Source organism: Phytophthora infestans, genomic scaffold, assembly GCF_000142945.1.
Source record: "Phytophthora infestans T30-4 supercont1.18 genomic scaffold, whole genome shotgun sequence".
NCBI lineage: Eukaryota > Oomycota > Peronosporomycetes > Peronosporales > Peronosporaceae > Phytophthora > Phytophthora infestans.
This window is the reverse complement of record NW_003303741.1, coordinates 2,168,680-2,189,087: the sequence shown is the minus strand read 5'-3', so window position 1 is coordinate 2,189,087 and position 20,408 is coordinate 2,168,680. Positions and strand designations below refer to the sequence as shown.

Here is a 20,408-nt window from a genome sequence, read left to right as displayed (position 1 = left end):
AGTTGGGCTAACAATCCGTGGGTCGTAGACAGCACGGGAGCCACACTCAACAGCCGAAAATATAACCGTATCCAGGAATGCTCGATCTCCGACTTGGCAATTCACAGGACAGGCAAGTGGACATACTCAATGATAATTCCCGTGGCAGGAGAGCAGAGGCATCGCCAACTAACGTTACGGCGCTGGGCAATAGCGATTCTGAGGGGCTCGCCGCGGTTAGACATAGGGCAATCCATACAGGTCAACCCGGCCTTACGCCTACGAAATCAACCAGAGCTCATCAACTCCTACAACTGGAGTTGTGTGAGCCAGGCACGCGCCATCGGAGTATCGACAGATAATGCCGCTGGGAGGGCATGTACCATCCAACTCGAGCAACAATCCAACGGCATACATTGGAGGGTAGTCGAGGGCCCCGCGACAGCAGAAGAGGTGCACCCGGATATTCAGGTGCTTCAGCACAGTCAGGATGACGGGGGCATCGTCTTTGAGGCACACCCCTCGATTCATGGCATACAATGGGATGTGCAGGCGACAATTGCTAACAAGCGAGTGCTATCAGCTATCAACAAGCAGCCTTTCAAACGCTACCAAGTTGCAGAGAAAGGATTAAAGACCCAAGTGGACGGACTAGATGTACGGAGGAGAACCGACGAGTGGCAATGCGGGGCCCTAAGCCAACTACCGAAGCAGCTCTGGTCCCATGGTAACGAATTAACAGTGTACCAAGTTTAAGTGGCGTACCGGGTCGCTGTGGCACAGCTAAATCTCTTCCACGAAGGCCGACTAACGGATAATAGCTGCCGGAAGTTGCCGGAGTGTCAAGGAGTGAAGGAGACCCTAGCGCACATATTCTGGGAGTGTTCATGTGCGCAGGAGTGCTGGTCCAAGCTAATCATCCATTGGACGGGAGATCACAGAGAAAGCAGTCGTCGCGAACAGTACCGCAGCAATTGCGCGGCCATGAAAGCACCGGCGTTAATTACGCCCAGAGTGAGAAGCATCATAGCAGCTCATCCGGAGGACGAGAAGCTCTACCGAGAAGAATGGACGAGGATCTGGCGTATCCTATCCAGTGTCTGCATTACCACGCTGTGGATCCAAAGAAACCGAGTCGTATTTCAGCACGAGGAGACATCTATCGATGGCATAGTACAAGAGTTTTGGACAACCGGACTCAGGCAGCTAACGGCGCTCGCGAAACGCGAGCGCCGCTCACCAGAACGGATGGAGCAAGGAACACGACTACAGGGGTGTATCATTACACTGGAATTCGAACCAAGAGAGCAGTCACATGAGCTGACAAGCCTCGCACAACCACCGGATCTAGCGCAGACACCGGCGTTGCTAACCAGGCTTAGGATTTACCAGACATCTAGAAACTAAGGTTAAATAGATAAGTCTGTCTCTCTCGTAGTTGCACCTGCACCAAATTCCTGTCGAGAAGCTACCTCCGTGGGACAGACTAAGGCTGCACGCCGAACGGTAATGAGCTGACTTCACTTCTCTACTTTGGCTTTACTACGTAGGCAAGATACCACATGAGTAGAATCAATGGACGCTCATGACGAGTCGAGCACAAACATTTCGTCGAACGCAAACACTTCATCGAGTGGATATCGGCGATCTCACAGTCACAAGCGTTCCGACATTTGGTCTTTCATTCGTGAGAACGATGAAGGTTCCTGCTTGCTGTGCCCTACAGACTCAGCTTGTCGATGGTCATCAATTGCACACACCACTTTTCGCCGCCATCTTAAACGGTACCATTGTGACGAATATTCCGGAGGGGACGACGAGGCTTCAGAGGCTGCAATGGATTCCAAGCAAACGAAGTTACTTGCGTTTGGTTTTGAACGTTTTGTAAAGCAGCGCACTTTTGACAAAGCTGCGGCCGATGATCAGCTTGTGGACTTGATCGTGATGAACTCACTTCCGTTTAATTTGGTGGAAAAGAAAGAGTTGCGATCATTTTGTAAGATTCTTGAAGCCGATTACACACCTCCAACTCGTAAAACGGTGCGCAAGAAGGTAATACAACGCTGGACATGTGAAAAGGAACTGGCCCGGCACACAATGCTCCAAGAAATTGCGTCGTGTCGTGTGTCTGCCACAACCGACATGTGGACGTCGGCGGCTCAAAAAGGGTATATGGTCGTGACGTTACACTGGATCAATGACGAATGGGCTATCAAGTCCGTAGTGGTTGGATTCACACGGGTGGAGTATCCTCATAGTGGCGTCCGACTTGCCGACCATTTAATGAATACACTGAGGGCAATGGATGAATCTCTTATCTCGAAGCTGTGGGCAATTACTGCAGATAATGCGACTAACAATGGGACCATGGTAAGAAAAATTAACGAGACACTTGCTGATGAGGTGTTTACCAATGAACAAACAACCGCGGCTTCTACCACGACGGGGGTACATATAGCTGGTGAGGAAGGCAGAAGTTCTCAGCTGAAGGTGATACAAGTTCGTTGTCTCGCTCATGTGCTTCAACTTGCTGTGAGAGAAGGAATGAAAGCGTGCCCCTTAATGGATGATGGCGTTAGAAGTATTCGCGACATTTTGAAGAAGATATCGGACTCACCGTCTTTGCTAGAAGCTTTGCAAGGAGTGTGTGCCGCTGTTAGTATCAAGTATGTTTCTCCAGAACTCGATTGCGTCACAAGATGGAACAGCACTTTGACGTTGCTGGCTTCAGCTCGTGCATTACAAAAGGCGATCGAAGAACTGCTGCGTAGAATCCGCGAGCGTCATGAAGGATACAGAGACTTGTCAATTTATCATACACATCGTCTTGCCTTCCCCATTTCGGAGACTACGTGGAGTTACTTGACCGAGTTTACGGCGTTCTTGAAGCCGATCAAAGCAGCAACTACTATGATGTCTGAAAAAATTGGTAGGAGAGAATGCGTCCTACTAGGAGTCCTAAAGTGTCCTATTGTCCTAAAACCTGGGATAAAAACTAGCAATTCAGCTCATAAAAAAACCGATATTTAGGACAACACAATGAGTTTTAGGACGAAACAAGCCAGGGTCCGCGTGTCCTAATAGGACACTCGACAACTGGACACTCAGCTGTCCTATTAGGACAGACTGCAACTCAGACCACTGTCCTATTAGGACAACACCAAGCCCAACATGTACTGTCCTCAAAACATCCTCAACTGGCCTAGCTAGAAACAATAATCATCTTAACGCCCCTCTCTCCAAGAGCAGCCGACTCTTTGTTGTGCGCGAAAAGCACCTCAACGAAACTTTTCTACTTCAAAGTGTGTGACAATATCTTTAAAGCGTTTCAAAGGATGACAGTCATTGAAGGTCATAATAGCCGCTTATAACGGTTGAGCGACTTCAACATACACATAGCAAACGACGGTTAATAATCAGAACGTAACGATATAGGGGGGGGCTCAAAAAGCAGCAAAGTACTCGCAAGGGCTACTTGGCTGCAAGTCGATCCGAAGACGCGTTAGCAAGCGATGGGGGTCTTGGTTAGCGCGGCAGTGTGCTCGGCCTGGTTCGTCGAGTTGTCTGGCGTCGTCGGGGTGTCGACAACAGGTGCGTTTGTGGCAGGCGAGTCCGGGCTTGGAGCCGACGTCGATGAGCAGTTGGACGGCACGTAGACTACCAGGTCGGTCTTCAGGTTGGAACTGACACCGACCGGCAGTTGGCACTCCTCCAGGTTCATGGCCTTCACGTCAGCGAGCAGGGTGTTGCAGGCAGTCGAGGCGCACATCTTGTCAATGGTGGCCTGGTCCGGGATCTCAGTGGTCCGTGCCGCACTGTTGAACGTTCGCGCTCGTGAGCAGAGCGGACAAGACATTGCTTCCGCAGGTGGCAGCAGAGGCCAGATAGACGAGCGCCCTAGCTGCAGAAGGAGTAGCCGCGATGGTCCATGATGCTTTCAGAAATGGTTGGTGTGCCCCAGGACAATAAGTAAAGCCAATGTGAGTTTTAAGTAACTCTTACGTAAATTTACGTAGATAGTCCGGAAAAAGTTATTATTTGAGGTTTAGGACAATCTGGAGGACACAAATTATAATATTCTGTAACGAAGGATTAGTCGCTTTTTAGGACACATCTCCAAAATCTCCCTGTAAAATTTAGGACAAATAGGACAGTTTAGGACGTGTCTTAGGACGCATTATCCTACACCAAAAAATTACCCCACATTCGGTGTAACACTTGTTGTCTTTCATTTGATCTCGGAGCATGCGTCAAAGATAATGCAGAATGCCGAGTCGTGGTACACTAGGGACTTTGCACGTGCCTTTACAACAAAGTTGGATGAGTACCTCCCGTTGGTGAAGACTCGCGAGGCAAGGATTGCTGCCGTTCTTGATCCTCGAGCTAAGGAACACATTGTGATGATCGACGGTGATATCGGGCAGGCCAAGCGCCTTGTTGAGAACGAATATGAATCTGTGTATCGCAGTAAATACGAACGAGCTGTGGGCATCGCCGAGGCTGAGAGAACACAGGAGGAGAAAGAAGAAGACGATGACGAAGAAGCATTATATGGTCTCATTGATGAGCATTTGGATTTACACGAACCGGTCAACAACACAAATGAGTCGTTCGTGTCGGAGCTACAGCGGTGGTTGGAGCACAAGGACAGATCCATGAACCTGAAGACAGGAAGTCGAGCTGTTTGCAACTGGATGAAGAATGAAGCCGCTTCATTTCCGCGGATTCAGATGATGGCGCGCGATTATTTGGCAATTATGGCAACATCAGTCCCAAGTGAAGAGGCATTCTCTGCGTCGGGTGCAACTATTAGTTCTCGTCGTGCCAGGCTTGGAGATGATGCTGTGACAGCGATATCGGAGCTACAAGCGTTTCTGGATTTTTCAACAAGACATCAGGCGATGTTCATGCTCATCTTTAGCTCACTGACTAGTTCAGTACAGTGAACCATTGATCCCATCAGAATCTATCGCCCAGGCAACGCGCATTAATCTCTCGCGGAGATATGGTTGAAAAATGTTGTTTTGTGTTTGTCTTCTATCACTTTGGTTGCCAGTGAAACATTAGCTCCTGGTCATGTAATCGATAGCACGTTCTCCAATGGTGTCGGCCATCCACATCAGAATAATTGGCAGCGTCGCCTGCGCGAGGCTGCTGAGCGTCGACAATACTGGAAACAGTTCACCAAAGGCGCCAAGGAAGGTCTTCGTGCTCTTTGTGACGCTTGCCAATTGCTGCACCGGAGATTCCAGCACAGCTAAAAGATGTCCAGCAGCGTTAGAGAGACCATCCGAAAGGCAAGTAATATGTTAATCAGAAGAACAGGAGTGGTCTCGGCACATGACTCTGAATGACACACACGAGCGGAACTGCAAGACACGCAATAGTTCCCAGTGGAGTCGCTGTGTTCCGAAATGTTATCTGCAATCCATTTGTACTGCTGTCAAATTCATGGAGCAACGATAGGAAATAACTGAACAAGGAAACGTAGCGCAGTTGCTGGAGCTGCTACCACCTTCATGTACTTCTGGGAGCTCCAGGTTCTTACCACGTCGACCACTGTGCACACCACACTCGCGACATCGACATTCAATCACCCAGAACGTGGCACACAATAGATATACACCCAGGATCTACGCAAGATCTGTTTCGACTCATCCGATGAATGCCAAGCTCCACACAGCAAGTACGATCGTCTTCAGCCCATAGTCCACATCCACCCAGTTCGCTTCAATCGCCGGAACAGCATTCGGCTTTGAATCAATTTCCAAATGACGTGACAGCGCTTTTCAAAGTCCAGTGGTGGGTAAAGAGGTGCTGTATCTGGTTGATGATGTCGTGGAATGACGGGGCACGAGACTGCACTAGAAAGCCGACCTCTGGAACAGTCGTGGGGAAATTACCCGGAGAGAGCCACTGCCTACTAGAGGACACGCTCAAGCGTCCATCAACGCTGCGACAATGACAGGAGCATCATGGACTTATTCGTAGCAGGAACACTGAATGGATCTTCGTTTGGAGGCATCTTTTCTTGGTCATTGGACTTTAACCAGGTGTTATTGGTGCTAGCAGCCTGCTCAATGATCCCACAACTGGGCTCCATTTGTTCTTACACGAAGATCCGACAGCTAAGATCGCATTCGCTGTGGCATTCACCACGGAGTATTCAATGAGCTCCATGTCTGCAATGGATTCAAACCCATTCAATATATCGCTCGTAGACGTGAAAGTATCATGAACCCCGAAGCTATACACGTCCTGAACGTCTCTCTGTCAATTTGAAAGGGCAGTTCGTCGTCGTCGCTTTGGTTTCCAAACATTCATCTACTTCCCTATGGGGTACGACGATCCGGCAATACAGGTACAACTGCATGCCCAAAGTCTCCTTCATCGTCAAACACACATGTGTCACCACGGTGTACGCATTGTAGACATTATCGATTGCATCGAAGCTCCCCCCATGCGAGCTTCCACCTCGTACATTTGGGAGTAATCTCCACACACCATGTTACCACACAAATGCCAGAAGAAGTCGCAACGGAATAAGCGGTAGCGGTTGGAACAGATCGAGCACAATGACGCATTGTGATACAACGATGACAAGTTCCACGTGGATGTGGGTGGAGATACAGCTTTAATGACTTCTGACTCGAGCTGGGTGGAGGAGCTCACGGACCAATTGTACTTAGATGACCCGAGTAAACATTCACAAGCTCCGGAATCCCTTTGTCAGTTGGTGAACCCAGTACCTTTGTACAAGTACGAGTTCGTGGATCCTGCAGCAAGTGACTATAGCGCTGTCCGGCGCTCGGATCGGGAAACCAGCGTAGAACCGGGCATCTGTTTGCTTGACGACGCCCATGTGGCTGAAGCGGGTGTCGTTCAAGGCGTTCTTGACGGCCAGAGTCCGTTCGTGGTAGATAGTGTGTGAGCACATGGATTGCTCTCGAGAAATTGACATCCCGATGGCTCCACGAAAGTGGACGTACTGAGTCCATTGATCGATCACCGTGTCGTATCCAATGGGGCAATCCAAATGGGGCGCAGCGATTTGAGGCAGCAAATTGAGCGCACTTCGACCGTACGTAGGACTCAAGACACCAAAACTAATAACGTACTACAGTCGTATCATCGAACTCGAGTTGGTAATCTCGTTCCAACAGAGTGATGGAGAGTTCAGGCTCGTCAGTACTGTAAAACCCCCTTCTTGTCTCTCGTAGTGTTGCTTTTAATGGCCGCTTTAAATGGTATTCCACATCGGCTCGCAGTTGAGCAACGAGGGATTCGTCGAATCGATCTTGTTTGAATCGTGTTGCTTAAATTGATTCTGCGATTGACTGAGTTGACTCTGAGTGAGCTGCGATTCCTGGAAGTGATCAATTGGCTTTGGGTCAGTTGAGTATCCTTGAATTGAGTTGAACTCTGCGATTCAGTGAGTTAACTGTGAGACAGCACGTTTTCCCTTGAGGTTCCAGGCTGGGAGCAACTGAGTCGACTCTGCGTTAGCTGACTGTTTCTAGTGTTCTTGAATTGAGACTTCGAGATGACGTGTCGGAGCTGTATCCAGAGAATGTACTGAACCATCCGAGAACACTGCAAACGCTTGATAAACCTGTGAACGCACAGGTTAATGGACTGAAGAAGTCTACTCTATTCGAGCGTCCTCGACTCACTCAGTCGCAGCTCAGCCAGTCGCAATCACAGGCGAATTGCAAGCATCCGTTGATTCAAAGTCAGCTCAGTATGTCTTAATTTTATCAGTACCAGTCTCAATCCATGAACACTCGAGACACCCAATTGACTCAGAGCCATTCACATTCACACTCGTAGTCCTCGACGAAATCTTCACCGTAGTCGTCGTCGGTCACTGCTGGACCTAATGCAGCCATGAAGTCTTCGTCCTCGAAGATGCACGAGTCAACGTTAATGACGTACACAGAGTCTCTTCTTGGATACTTTGTTTTCCTCCACTTCATACAGGTCCGAGCCGTCACTACAGACCTCATAAATGACAGTAGAATTCACGACATAGTATGTCGCTGCAAAATTCGCACTTCTGGTGCAGGTCGAAAGGGATTAAACTGCCACATGTGCATGTCCGCAAGCCGAACCGAGTGCGGACCAATATGCTCAGGACGATGACGCATTTACCCCTTGGATAAGCTGGTGCTCACCGCCTTCCGTCCCATTTGGGTCCCCTCCAGTTTGTACAGTTTTCAGATCGAAGGTACTGGAGATTCTTCAGCTGAAATTGCATCCATCAACGAAAACCGCGTGATTTCCAGCTCTTCATTGACCGTCGTCAGCAACTCCACGAACACCTCGACTTTTCGATTAACAACGTTGATCTGAGCTCCGTGGCGAAGACGAACATTGCCTTCGTGCCGGTTACTGTGATGAACCTGACGCTGCGCGACTGCAATATTTCGACGCCCAGCAGTAGCCTCATGCGCGAATTGGATCCAATACCTGGACTTGTCGTGGAAAGCATCCACACCGAGTATGTGGACGGCACATACTCCACACTGAAGGAGTGTACTTGTCTCACAACGCTCTCACGGTTTCCGGGGTCGTCGCTCAACACGAGCAGATTGGAATCGCTATACATCCAGGGCAACGAGATCAAGGGCTTCAACGTAACCAAAGATCAGTTCGCGCAGATTCAAGGGTTTACAGCGTTTTTCAGTACGAGTGGATCCCCATGGAGCTCTACAGGCAGCAAGTCCATACCTAAGGACATGGTTTCGGCCGACAGCGACAACGTGCTTTTGTGCCAAACACCCGATGCCATGGACAGCGCGGTTGCGGCTGTCGATTAAAACCCGCTAGCGTCACCTCGTCTCATAAGCAGTTCATTCCAGTGGTCTTGGCAAATTCCTGCGCTTCAAAGCCTCTCACGGTTTCTATGTGCGTCACTTCCGGATCCTGATGACCGCGAGAACCAGGAGCACGTGGAAAGCGAGCACGATGATAGCAGCTTCGGGGCCAGCCAAGATTCCATCGTTGGAGAAACACAGGATTCCCAACGCGAAGAGTCGCAACCGGATCTGGCAGAGTCAGTATCCGGAAACACTCCCAGACGAACGGAAACAATAGAGAGCCAAGCAGGAGCCGTAGGAGCAGCAGGAGACGCAGATCCTCCATCCATCGGTCATTCCCTAGCAGCGCCAGCGAGAACCCAGGATGGAGAGACGGGACAACCTCCTTCACCGGCTTGTCCGGAAGAATTATTCGGGGCAGTGGTGAGTGTGGCGCCACAGGAGAAGCCTCGTGAGGAATGGATGGAGACAATAGTGACGTTGTACACGATAGTACACGATACAGTCAATGTTGATGTGGAGATGGTGCCAGCAAATAAGCGGCAATATCCGAAGCTGAAAGGCGAGGACCGAACTTGGCTATGCAAGTTGTTCAAGGAAGCGTGTGTAGTGGCGGAAGGCAGTTACGTAGACTGGGTCCGGCTGGCAACAGCGGCGACCCAAGACCTCTACAACACAACGTGGTCCTTCAAGCACATCATGCAGAGTATGGTCAGCAGGGTCAAATGGGCGCATGAGACCCCGAATGGGCAGAAAAAGTCAAGCGAGGAACTGGAGCTGGTGGAGCAGTAGGCACTGAATCCGACCAAGCGGGGACTCCTCAGTACACCATGTACATGTTCAATCCAGCGGTCTTTCCTAAAGCAGACATCGTATTGCTACGAAATTTGTGTGAAAGGCCCCCAGCGGCACCAAGTGGACGAGGTCTTCGAGAAGGCTCCAAGGACGAATGGAAGATCATCACGGGCATGGTGGAAGGAACCATTCTATGTCGGAAAGCGCCAGGTTTCCTTAAGAGCGTATTAGACTCGAGGGAACGTCTCCGTCTCTACGGAACGATCCAGAAACAAGTCGAAGGAGAACTCATCCTACAGCTCAGAGGATGGGTCACTGTCAAACCCAGTAGGCAAGCCACCAGAGCACTCAAGGATGACATTTTGTTAGCTGCAGAGGAGCACGGTGTCTCGAGCAACGACTTACGTCAAATGCTGCATTTGGTCAAGACCATTAGCTATGACCATACGAAACGCAGCATTCATTTCCACACTTTCGACCGAGCAACGGCCCGTCGGTTCCAGGACACCCAAGTTCCGTTCAAGCGAGCCGTTTACAGGCTTCGGAACCCGCATCAGCCGGATACAGGATCGATATGGGCCAGGCAATTGGGCAACGACGGTGTACGGACGGACACGCAGCGAGAATATGTGGTGGACATCTTCAATGTACCCCGGTGCACGGATGTTGGGCGCTTAAATGCGTACCTACAGGCGCACATTAAGGCAGACATTGAGTTTGAAAACCTAGATGTCTATTATCCGGAATCCAGATCTTCAGTAGTGTGGAGACTTACGATGAAGACAGCTGAATGCCCGGAATTTTTGCGGGGGATAGTGCGAGTAATTTGGTATGGTCGGCCACTGGTGCTTAAACATCCAGCAGTTGGAAACCGTCTGCAGTGTCTCCAATGTGGGAACGTGGGGCACACGATGGTGCGATGCCGGTACACAGTGGAGCAACTCAAGGGAGAAGGCAGCCGCGTAGCGAGTGACACGGAGGTAACGAAGTTGGAAGATATGGCGCGACCTTTTGCCAGTCTCTCGGAGTTCAAGAAAGCCGCAGAGACGAGACTCTCGGTGCATCAAGCCCACCAAAACAAAGCGCGAGAGGCGGTAGCACCGCCAGCACCAGATCTCGGCTCCCTGGACTCACAGAGAGTCAGTGGGTCAACATCGGGTTTGTATCCGGTGGGGCCGGTAGCATCGGACAACCGCAAGTCCCAGCCACCAGCGCCTCAACCCCAAAAGAAGTGGGCCACCGTTCCGCTTTCGCGAGGGAGAACCCTATACGCGCATCCAGCAGCGTTAGCCGAGAAAAGGTTTGGAATCTCTTCTAGGTTTGCAGTATTCGAAGAAGAAGATGAGAACAAAGGAGATAGAGAGAAGCTACCTTAGTTTAAGCTGCGGTCGAGATATCGTCCAGCGAGGAATCTGAAAGTCCGAAGCCTCGTACTCTCACGCCACAGGAACGAGCACAACTGCGCCTGGTCAAGGCGAAACCACCAAAACTTATTGAATCACCCCAATTAGTAGCGCTAAAGCAACGGGAGCGGGAAGAGATGGAAACCCTCAAGGATTCCATGTCACAGTTTAAGGGCAGCTCATATTAAGTAGTGGGGACGCGAGCCAAGCGGTTACGTCTTTCCCGGAGATCGAGGCTTTGCTAGGACTTCGACAAGTTGCAACACCAGCAACCGGCAATTGCATGGTGATGGCACTTTCTCAGGCCATCGTGGACCATGACCTTGCAGCGTATGGCAAGGTACTGGAACAACTCGCATCAACGCTGAAGCGAGGCATTAAATGGTCAGCGCTGTTAAACAACGCAGAGCAATACGACCACTTCACGCGAGCCAATACGTTGGTCAACGTAGGCCGGGGCTGGGATGGAATGGACTCGAAAGAATCCAGCAAGCAATTTAGATGGTATTTGGAGGAATTCGCGAGCTCGTCGTCGCAACGGGATGAGCTTCTCCCGAGAGAAGTCTGGGGCAGCAGCGAGCTCATGGCCGCGGCGGCAAACTTTCTCCAGAGACCAATCTACGTGCTAGCCTATAACACGGATGGTAAACATCTCTGGTACTGCTCCAAGTATCGCCCCAGTTTGCTGTCCAAGGGTCGCAAGACTTACGACACAGGGCAGCAGATTCCGCTCCAGGTGGGGCGATGCTTAGCAGAAATCCGAAAGGCCAAACGAAAAGACAAGACGCCGCCGCTAGTTGTCCGTTTCTGGGGCAATCACTACTCCGCATTCGTACATACGCGCCAAAAAGAGGTTAAGGAGGCGGAAGTCGATGCAGAGAGTAGCGAAACCGTGCAGATGTCGACAGCTACAGCGAGGGCGGCGGATTCCAGTTCGTCAGCGGATCAGAGCCAAGATGCAGATATGGATCCATGGGACCCTGCCAAATGGAGCGGGAGCATTCCCGAATTGAAGCAACGAATGAAAGGAATGTCAATTCCGCATGATCTCAAATGTGAGATCCACTTGATCCTTGACAAGGCAGATCCGGCTAGGTACACCGAACGCCTAGCCTTTTTGGTCAATACTGTCTCAGCGCTCTCACTTGAGGAACGAACAGCGTTACTATCGACCCGCCTGGATACCCAAGATTCACCGGTTGTACGCCACATGTTGCAGCAGTATCAGATTTCCCTTGCAGTCCTTCGGCAATGGCAGCAGTCTGCAGCTGAGACAGCGCAGGAGGAATTGGATAACGAGGAGGGGGTGCAACCAGAAGCAGAAATTGACTCGGATGCAGACTACGTTCCCTCAGAGTCCAGTTCACCAGAAAGCTCGCAGGAAACTCGGAGTGCAGCTCCACAGTACTTCCAGTCGAAGCAGTCCGTTCAAAAGAGGCCTCACACCCTCACACCGATGGAAGGCGAGCAAATACGACTTCTAGTGCGGGCGAAACAGGACTCGCAATCTCACACGCATCAGCCGACCCCAATGGACGAGGATGAAGTAGGGCCAGGGAATGACGCCGCGACGGTGAACCGTTCGAATTGGTCGCAGCTGTGGCAGCAGCTCGGGACAACCTGGCCTTCGTCCGCCAAGTCCGAGTTCCCATTGGCCACTGGAAATACTACGCAATGGGCAGCAGCTGCAAAAGGAGAACCAGCCAAGCTCGTTCGTCTTCTACAACGGTTCCCATATCCGGATGAATTGCTGACAGCAGTAGCGGAACCGGTACTACAACAGTGGACGGCCGCGTGGAGACGGGAATGTTTACATGGCCAGTTAGGCATTTACGTCACGAGATGCAAGGACAAAGCGACGCAACAATGGATTGAGGACTGGCGAACCAGGATCGCTCGCCCAAGAACGAAAAATCTGGACGAAGCTTCGGACAACACTATCGACTGGACTCGACTACGAGGAAATGGATATGGCAAGGACGAGATTTTGAAGCTGTGCGACACTACCAACAAGTTGCGACTGGCACAACACATTCTTTGCTCTCTACTGTATGACAAAGCGATCAAAGTGCTAACCCACCAGGAGGAACTAGACGAACAAGGAGTCCGTTCCAGGCTGGTTCGACACCTTGCAGCCCTCAAAGACGCAAATGCATTCAGGAAAGCGTTTACACCAGACGGAGTGAACGTTAACTGGACTAGAACGGCTCGTTATTTCGACACAGAGATCGAACACGGGGGACCGGGTCCAACTAGCCAATATGATTAGTAGTCACATAATTCCTGATCGCCAAGGGGGGGGGAGTTGGACAGGAGATGGCAGTGACGAGTACGGGCGGACTATGTTTTTGCGAAATGAGGACGGCGGAAGGTTGGGAAGAAAACCACGGACAGGACGAGTGCGGCATCGCAGACTTGAACTCCAAAACGTCCGAGGCTTTACCAAAAAAACTAGGATGAAGTGGCTCAGTGCATGGCGCCGGACACCGGTGCAACAAAGGCCAATGGCATGGCTAATTCAAGAAACTCACGTGAGCTCCGAGGCCGAAGCGGAGGAGCTCCAACAACAATGGCATCGATTGTGGGGACGACGCATCCAGTCAGGCGGGCCCACCTTGTCATATTGGAGTATACATGACAGCAATCAGGGTGGGGTAGCAATTCTACTCAACCCAAGTATCGCAGACACGGTGAGTCCGTGGCAAAAAGACAAGTGGACTAATCGGGTGCTAGCTATCACAATTGGAACACTGCAGGTCGTAAACCTCTACGCGCCCAACCTTCACAGCGACAGGGAAGTTTTCTTCACACGCTTAAAAGAGTGGACGTGGACAGCTGCCGACACGATCATTGCAGGGGACTTTAACAGCGTTCAGAGTCCGCCTCTTGACCGACTTGGAGGCAAACGGTCAGGTCGACCAGAAAGTAATGCCTTAACCGGGCTTGTTCAACAACTGCAGCTAGAAGATGCACGGATTCTTGAAGAACTAGCTGATGATGAGGAGGAAGAGGGCCAAGACCCAACCGAATTCTTTATATACTGGGGACCTAATGCGGCAAGCAGAATTGACCGCTACTACGTCCCGTGTAGCTGGACAGCAGAGATTGGCCGAGTTGAAGTAGCAGAACCGGCGGCCCCCTCGGACCATCAGCGGGTACGGCTACATATCAGCGACAAAGTACACACAGGGAGGCAACGTCGCAGACGCAGGTCAGTGATCTACCCAATTAGATCGTCCCAGCCGGCAAGAGTTCAAACAGCGGTATTGGAAGCACTCATGCGTGTGGGAGTTGGGAGAGAGGAATCGACACGTACGTGGGATAAGACGGCAGGAAAGTGTGAAGATTGCATACGGCAAATCACTCGGAGCGAGGCACAGCGACGGAAGCAGTCAGTAGCTGCGTTGCGGGCCCAAAACCGGGCACAAATTTTCACCAGACGCGGACTGCTAGAAGTTTCCGAAGAGGACGCACGCCAAGAACACCTAATCCGTCTAGGTCAAAAGCTAGAGCGGACGATGGACCAGCTCCGATGGGACTACAAACGCGTCTCCAACTGAGAGAAGGACCAGACGGTCTCCTCGATTGGACGAATCAACGGGGAACCGTTTACCCGGGGAATGAATATAGCGAGCAAATTCGGGTCCGAGTGGCAGCCTATATTCGGCAAAGTTCACAACGCTTACGCAGGGCAGACCCTAGAAAAAGAATTTGACAATTTCGTCACCATACCTGCTGAGCGGCTGCTCTCCATGGCGGACAACATGGAGCTGATGAAACCCATTACAGAGGATGAGGTCATTCAGGCCATTCGGGCGCTGAATCGTCATAAAGCGGCGGGGCCGGATGGGTTAAACAATGATTTTTTCAAGGACCACCAAGCGGTACTGGTACCAGCATTGGTGGCCATTGGAAACGAGCTTTTGAAGGGAGCCGACCCTCCTCGATCGTTCCTAGAGGGCCTTATCATCCCGCTACGAAAGAAAGGTGACTCCACGGATGCGATGAACTTTAGGCCCATCTCGTTGTTGCAAACAGCTTACAAAGTTCACACCAAAGTCATAGCGACAAGAACTCAACGGGTGCTGGGGAAACCAATTGGCGAATCACAGCAGGGATTTGTGCACGGCAGGCAGATGCTTAAAACGGTAGTGATGATGCTAGCAGTATTAGCAAAAGCGACAGCTCATCCCGAGTTGAAAGCGGCGTTCAGCGAACTGATACTTCTCCTAGACTATCGTAAGGCGTGTGGTGTAGTGATTTCTCCGTGGTTGCGGATTATCACCCGTCGACAAAGACGTGACACCGCCCAAGTTGTTCAAGCGACGAACCCTCGGTCGAGTGATGTGCGGAGACGCCAAGGTGCAAGGGACTCGACGGCGTCACCTCCGAGTTTTCAACAAATATCGGATACGGCCCTATGTCACAGAATCCAGGCTGTCCTTATTATTAATAATGGACTGGCCGGATTCGCATTCAGCGGCCAAGAGCTAACCCATCTACGGTACGAACTCTCAGTGGCGGTTGGGATGAGTTCGCGGAATACTCAGCGACCTTTGGAAGACACGTTAACCGTCTGGGACAGGGCGCGGACCGTTAAAGATGCTCATGCGACAGTGCAGACGACGCTTGGCATGCAAGAAGATCCATAACGGATCATTGTTCACTTGATATTTGTATACTTGATTAGGACTTCTTATTAGGAATAGACCCGAAAGGGTAAGCTTAAATACAGAACAGAATTTCCACTCAAGCACACAGAGCGACGTCCGGCTTCAAGGTAAGCGTCAGGTCAAGCTTGTTTGAGTGTGTTATGCCTGTCGGTGAACTCGAAGCTCTGTAGCGAGGGTTCATCCGGCAAGGCCAAGAGACTTTGTGTATTGGCCGATTATTATCGGGAGGTTTTACGTGACGGCTTATTGTTGCCTATTTGCACGACTGGGAGTGCTTGAATTGCCTCCCTTTTATTTCTTCCAGCCGAGTGTTGAACACTCGGTGATCTCGTAAAAGGCTTACCCGTGCCTGGTACCCTTCCGCTGTTGGGACCACGAGGATTCAAAACACCTGCTAGCTTTGCTCGTGCTAGTAGCGTGTTCTTATTTTACTGGTTGGCCTATATAAGTAGTTTACAAGGTCCAGTTTGTCCCGGTGCAAGGGCAGAACTGGGGTCTTCAGGTCCGCCCGAACGATCGTTTACTATCCTAGTAGACGTATTGTTGTGGGAACATCCTAACTACATCTGTAGCTAGAGTTCACGTGGGATTTCCAACACCACAACTGGTGCCGCGACCCGGGAACAGATTGTGACCATTGTGAACTGTTTGTATGGCCTTCCAGTTTACGAGCTACCAAGAGAAGAAGAACAAGAAAAAGACAAGAAACATGGCGAAAGGACAACCGACGGTACCAGTTACGCCTGCCAAGTCTGGCGGGGCTCGCAACGAGAGTTCAAGCCCGGCTGCGCGCTTTGCAGCCGCCACCGAGCTTTCAGTGAGCTTCGACGACGAAGCGGACATCGGTCCTGACGCCCACGATTATGAAGATTACGAAGATAAGACGCCGGCTCCAGAGCCAGGCGCAGCGACGCCGGAGACGGCCACGCTATCATCGGGACTGAGCGGGGCGACCAAGTCCCTTTCGAGGAACCTCGCCGACGAGCTCGATGATGTTGCGGGACCGGAACCGGCCTATGATGGTTATGACGATGGGACTGAGGGGTTTTAAACCTTCGGTGGCGAGTGCAAAGCATTCAGCACTGCTGAAGGCACCTCGCCCACCTATCAACGGTGATACACCAGCCGCCAAGCGCGTTTTCGACCGCGTACAAGCGCTGATGCAGAATGATGAGTGGATGCAGCTGTTCAAGCCCATCCCCAAGAAAAAGACCGACTGGCCTGCGCTTGCGCAGGAACTTCAATACCCAGTCAACTCGGTTTCGACTAGTCAAGTTGCCGAGGATTCAGTTTCGCTACTGTTGTCGCTGGGGTTCGAGAACGAGACGTACCCATCGACGATGTAGCTCCAAGATTGGAGCCCACATGAAGCCGGAGCTGCTCTCCAGAAATGGAAGAAGAAGCTTCGGAAGGCGTTTGGCGCTGTTGGCATCAACGCCGAAAAGCAGCCTGTGAGTCGAACGATCGTTCAAGATGAAGATCCGTCCACGATTCCACTGCCGCCGACACCCCAACGACTCGTTCGTACTCCTCCGACCAAGCGTGGAGCTGAGCGTGGTGCCTTTGACACTACCGAAACTTCACCGTACTTTCAAGACTCGCACATGGTTACGCCACGTTCGGAGAGCCGTATGCAGCGTATTTACGCTGGCAACGAGGGTTCGTTCGGTCGCCGAGGTGGTCCGCGAGCACCCACAGGTGGTGCCGGACGTCGTCAAGTCGACAGCGATGGTTCGTCCAGTGACGATGACATTTTGGTGCGTACATTCGACGAGGAAGATCCTCAAGTCGAGTTGATGCGTCAGATGAATGAGCTAGCGACGCTGAACGACGTGGACCCGACACCGAGGATTAAAATTGCGTCGCACCGACCGCTGGATCGCATCACGCCGTTCTCAGGCTCTCGCAACAAGAGCGAGAACTGTATGCAGTGGCTCCGTGGGTTCGTCTATGAAATGACTGGAACCCACACAGATGCCGACACATGGTGCATTCCATTTGCGCTAAGTCTCCGGGACGGAGCCATTCATTGGTTCCGTCAACTGCCGAAGAAGACGAAGCGCAAGTGGAAGCTGTTGAGCGACGCGTTCATCCGCTACTACTGCTCGCAGTTCACGCAGACGGCACTGTCGCGTTACTACTCCGCCAAGCGGGAACGTAATGAACATCTGTGCGACTACATAAACAGGCTGAATGGCTACGCTCGGACCGCCCGTCTACACTTTGAGAAGAGTGGTCGCGACGCGAAAGAACACGTACAGCAATTCCTGGCAACATGCGACGATGACAAGCTAGCGGAGAGTCTCTACCACGCTCGAGTCGCCGACATTCACGAGCTCGAAGAGATCATCGAAGATGTTCTCAAGGGCAAGGAGAGAATGGCCAAGCGTGACAGTGAGTACCGATACTCCAAGAGTCGTGATACGCGACGCGACGATGGGTACGCCCGCAACAACCGGCGTGATGACCGTCGCCGCGATGACAACCGCAACAAACTAAGAGTGACACTCATTGAAGCCACGGTGGACGACCTACTAGCTGAATTAGAAGGTCGTGAAGCTGCTCAGGGAGGCACCGAGTATTCAAACGAAGATCCGAACGCTTACGACGATGTCCAAGATGAGTACAACGACTTTCAGCCTGATAATACGGACGGTGATTTCTCATTGGACGAAAACGACCGATAATTCGCCGCGGCTAACGAAAATGAGCGCCGTGCAGCTGCTGAAGGCACCTACGCACGTTCAGACAACCGTCAACCACGTGGAAACATGCCTGATCGCGATAATGGCTTCAATCAAGATCGCCGAGGTGGTGACCGTGGGTTCAATCAGGACCAACGCGGTCGACGTGACTTCAACCGCGACAACCGACGCCCACAGTACGGACCATGCGCGGTGTGCGGTGGCATGAGTCACTCCGCCCACTACTGTAACAAGCGATGCAAGTTCTGCAAACAGCTCCACGATGCTGGACAATGCGAGCTTTTCCGCAACTTCCAAGACCTTGCCAAATTTGTGCGCACCAAAGGCACGAAGGAGGAACTCCCGCCAGAGCTCAAGGCCGTCGTTCAAGAACGTCATTTAAACTAGGCAGCCCGCCAACTACAACTGGGTTGGTCCCTATCGGGCTGCCACAGTTAACCGAGCCTTCAATGGAAGCAGAGTGTATCTTTGCTTTCATGGGGCAGAGTGAATGGCCTGATAAATACGTAACAAGTGTGAACGCGACGGAAAATGAAAAGGAGAGGAGTAGAATCCTCGGTGGAGGTGTTGGAGAAATAATGGAGTGTGCTGATGCTGATGAGGGCACCAGCGAGGGCTCGCTCGGCTTGGTTTCGAGTGCAGCGCGAGACGAGCCCAAGGGTCACTCCAAGATTATGAAGCTGAACCCTGGCGAGAGACAGGGGTGGTGGTCGGCCAAGAAATTCGACCGACGGATCAGAATGAGAGCTCTGGTGCAAGGCGCTGTGAACGACCAGCGAACGAGGATCCTCCTCGACACAGGAGCGAACGTTAGTGTGATCACTGACGCCTTTGCCAAGAAGTTGCGACTCCGAGATGTACCTGATCACGGACGCCGCATTGACATTCAAGGAATCAACGAAGGCAAGGTGTCTACGACGCGACGAGCGTGCGTCAAGATTACGCTCGGATAGGAGATGGTGTACGAGTTTGAGATGTGGGTAATGGCGCATAGTGCAGGCGTCGACGTGGTACTCGGGACCGACTTTATGATCCCAGCTGGGATCCGGTTGGACCTGTTCCACGGCGCGGCGCAACTACCGCACGAAGTCCAAATCCCGCTGATAAAGACCAAAAACATGATCGACAGCGAAGAATACGGCTCCCATGTTAACGCCGGGCCACCCGAGCGGTTGGACATTCAAGCGCACGAGTGGCGAGAATATCGACTAGCGAAGCGTCAAGTCGGGCTGGAAGAACACGTACTGTGGGTTCGTCGAACGAACAAGCTAATCCCGTCAGTGACGAGGTTTCGACGTGGACGGCCTCAGAGCATTCGATTGACCCAACGTGTCTGATCGAACCTGTGTACCTACCAGCACACGACTCGATCGCTATGTGGATTCCAGATGGGGATTTGCCCACGAGATGACGGCTATGTGCGTCTGGAGTCCAAGAAGTACCAAGACTGGCAAGTGTTGGCCTACGAAGGTTGTAGAGACCGCGGGCTCTTTCAGCGTGAATGCGAAATCTACGAACAGTGGCTTGCAACTCAGCCTTCAGCAGTTGATCGACCATACTACCCAGAACCCGGTGGGATGCTAGCACGACCTCTAGAAGACTCGCTAGTGGATTCTAGTGATCGTCTGACATGTGCAGAGCGCTGGGCACTGATCCTGGAAGAGCGTGAACGAGTGGAAGCCTGTCTGGCGTCTGGGGTGACAGCCGGGGATTTGGCCGACGGTCAGCCTTCCGCAGAACCTTTGGACACTTACACGACAACCCATGGCGGAGGCAATAACGCGAACGAAGCCTCGGTAGTGCGTACACACGAACTACTGAGGCCGGTAAACGTGGTACATACGCCAACGAGTGTTAGTGTCCAGTCAGGGGTTACCACGGAAGCGACAAGTCACGGCACTGGATTGAATGGAGTCACCCGTTTTGACGAAGCTGTCCCGGCCTTGTGTGTCGCCAAATCTGCGAACGAGCCACCGGTGGTTGATCCAGAGGATACAGGCATCGCGCAGAAGGTGTTGAGTACGGCACCGAGTA

At 51.8% G+C, this 20,408-nt stretch overlaps 1 protein-coding gene and 1 pseudogene across 1 annotated transcript; one reads left to right on the top strand and one right to left on the bottom strand.

The window, feature by feature from the left end:
* Positions 1 to 3,436: 3,436 nt before the first annotated feature.
* PITG_22917 lies at positions 3,437 to 3,845 on the bottom strand (annotated as a pseudogene; the record flags this gene model as incomplete).
* Positions 3,846 to 10,003: 6,158 nt separating this feature from the next.
* Positions 10,004 to 10,566, top strand: PITG_10588 (uncharacterized protein; the record flags this gene model as incomplete). The annotated part of the gene is made up of 2 exons (XM_002902308.1): positions 10,004 to 10,484; positions 10,532 to 10,566. The coding sequence occupies 2 exons, from the start codon at positions 10,004 to 10,006 to the stop codon at positions 10,564 to 10,566; spliced, it is 516 nt and encodes a 171-aa protein (XP_002902354.1).
* Positions 10,567 to 20,408: the final 9,842 nt, after the last annotated feature.